At 49.2% G+C, this 1,950-nt stretch overlaps 2 protein-coding genes across 2 annotated transcripts in view; both read right to left on the reverse strand.

Moving 5' to 3' along the window:
* LOC102296947 (elongation factor 1-alpha) overlaps positions 1 to 409 on the reverse strand; it is a gene marked incomplete in the record, with an annotated part of 9,183 nt that extends 8,774 nt beyond the window's left edge. The window contains 1 exon segment of the mRNA XM_014339601.2: positions 263 to 409.
* A 154-nt stretch (positions 410 to 563) lies between these two features.
* The window catches only part of LOC102292629 (elongation factor 1-alpha), a gene marked incomplete in the record, with an annotated part of 3,633 nt that continues 2,246 nt past the window's right edge, over positions 564 to 1,950 (reverse strand). Inside the window, 4 exon segments of the mRNA XM_014339600.2 lie at positions 564 to 1,020; positions 1,108 to 1,342; positions 1,424 to 1,680; positions 1,764 to 1,914. Of these exon segments, the coding sequence (XP_014195086.1) occupies positions 896 to 1,020; positions 1,108 to 1,342; positions 1,424 to 1,680; positions 1,764 to 1,914 (768 nt within the window).

Below are 1,950 nucleotides of genomic sequence, written 5' to 3' on the forward strand. Positions count from 1 at the left end.
ATCCTGATGTGGACCCTTACAAGTGAGCCAGACAGGCTAAAACGAGCCAGGAGAAGCAAATAAGGTGAGCTGGCACGTTTTAAACCTTTCAATGAGAATTCTTAATGCTACGTTTCACTGAATGGATTACTAAGGTTTCTGGCTCTAGCCATCAGTTGATGATTTAAAGGATTTAAGCCCTCTACTACCCCAGCTTTTGTGGAAATGCATCAATGCTATAAATTTAGCTCCAACAGCTGCATTTTAAATTAAATTCACCAACCTGTGTCCAGCAACTACCAAGACGTCCAGAGATTTCGAGCAGAGGCAAAAAAAGGACAGAGCGTGATCTCTCCGGTGTTTATATACCGAACTAGAGGAGAGGGAGGGATGTGCATTGCTCTTGCTGTGTGTCAGACTAAAATAAGGGGTGCTATTGGCTGGGGTGGCATATCTCCTATGGAGGCGATTGGATGACAAGTGCATCACTGGACACAAATAGCATGGATAAAAAACAGCTGCAGCACATGACAGAGGCTCGCCTGTCATACCAGCTGCAACTGTGAAGGATACAGACAAGCCAATTTCAATTTTTTCGGAGACAATATTTTATTAGTTACCAGCAGCTTCTTTCCAATCAAATGTGGCATTTTAACATTGAGATACAGTTCTAAATCATTTCCAACTTAAACTCAACTGAGAAGAGGCACTGTCATGTGATTCAGGTAAGTGACAATGCCATAGAGTTCTTTTTCCTGCGAAAACTCTTGCGATGGGTTTTAATCAGCATAAGCCAGTCCTTGAGTATAGAGCTGTGCCTCAGCGAGGATGATCCAGGGTGGGAGGAAGATGTAAGGGAAGATGTTGCCCGCTGCTGCCAGCACACGTCTTGTTGATGGATTCCCTGAACGGCCATTCATTTCTTGCCCTTCTGAGCCTTCTCTGCAGCCTTGGTTGTCTTTCCAGACACTTCCTTGGGGATAACAGACTTGATGACACCGACAGCCACTGTCTGCCTCATGTCACGCACGGCGAAACGACCTGAAATAGGAGCAGGGGAAAGGTGGGGTTAGCTGCTGTACATTATGCCTAGTCAAATCAAGTAGGGCTTCTGGGAAGAAAACTTACCGAGGGGAGGGTAGTTGGAGAAGGACTCCACAACCATGGGCTTCTGTGGGATCAGTTTGACAATGGCGGCATCTCCGGACTTGACGAACTTGGGGCTGTCCTCAAGCTTCTTGCCAGAACGACGGTCGATCTTCTCAACCAGCTCGCTGAACTTGCAAGCAATGTGGGCAGTGTGGCAATCCAGCACAGGGGCATAGCCTGCAGCGATCTGACCGGGGTGGTTCAGGATGATGACCTGTGGACACGCTAAAAGTTAGCAAATTCCATAATACAACCCAACCCTGAAGACGCTCAGCACCATTATCGCCACACCAACCTGAGCGTTGAAGCTCTCAGCACCCTTGGGTGGGTCGTTCTTGCTGTCGCCAGCAACGTATCCACGACGGATTTCCTTGACGGAGACGTTCTTGACGTTGAAGCCAACGTTGTCACCGGGCACGGCCTCGGGCAGAGACTCGTGGTGCATCTCCACGGACTTCACCTCAGTGGTCAGGTTGACAGGGGCGAAGGTGACGACGGTGCCGGGCTTGATGATACCAGTTTCAACACGGCCGACGGGTACAGTTCCAATACCTGAGAAATTAAAACATTGTTAAAGCACCGAAAAACATGGGTGTAGCGCAATACTAGCCTTGTAGTACTATGACAGTTCTCACCGCCAATCTTGTAGACGTCCTGCAGGGGCAGACGGAGGGGCTTGTCAGTGGGGCGGGAAGGTGGCAGGATGGCATCCAGAGCCTCCAGCAGGGTGGTTCCAGAGGCATTGCCGTCCTTGCGCTCGATCTTCCAGCCCTTGAACCAGCTCATCTACAGACAAAAGTCATTGATGGTTTAGTCCATGTT

This window comes from Haplochromis burtoni, unplaced genomic scaffold, assembly GCF_018398535.1.
Source record: "Haplochromis burtoni strain Fernald_Lab_line unplaced genomic scaffold, NCSU_Asbu1 Contig_171, whole genome shotgun sequence".
Lineage (NCBI taxonomy): Eukaryota > Metazoa > Chordata > Actinopteri > Cichliformes > Cichlidae > Haplochromis > Haplochromis burtoni.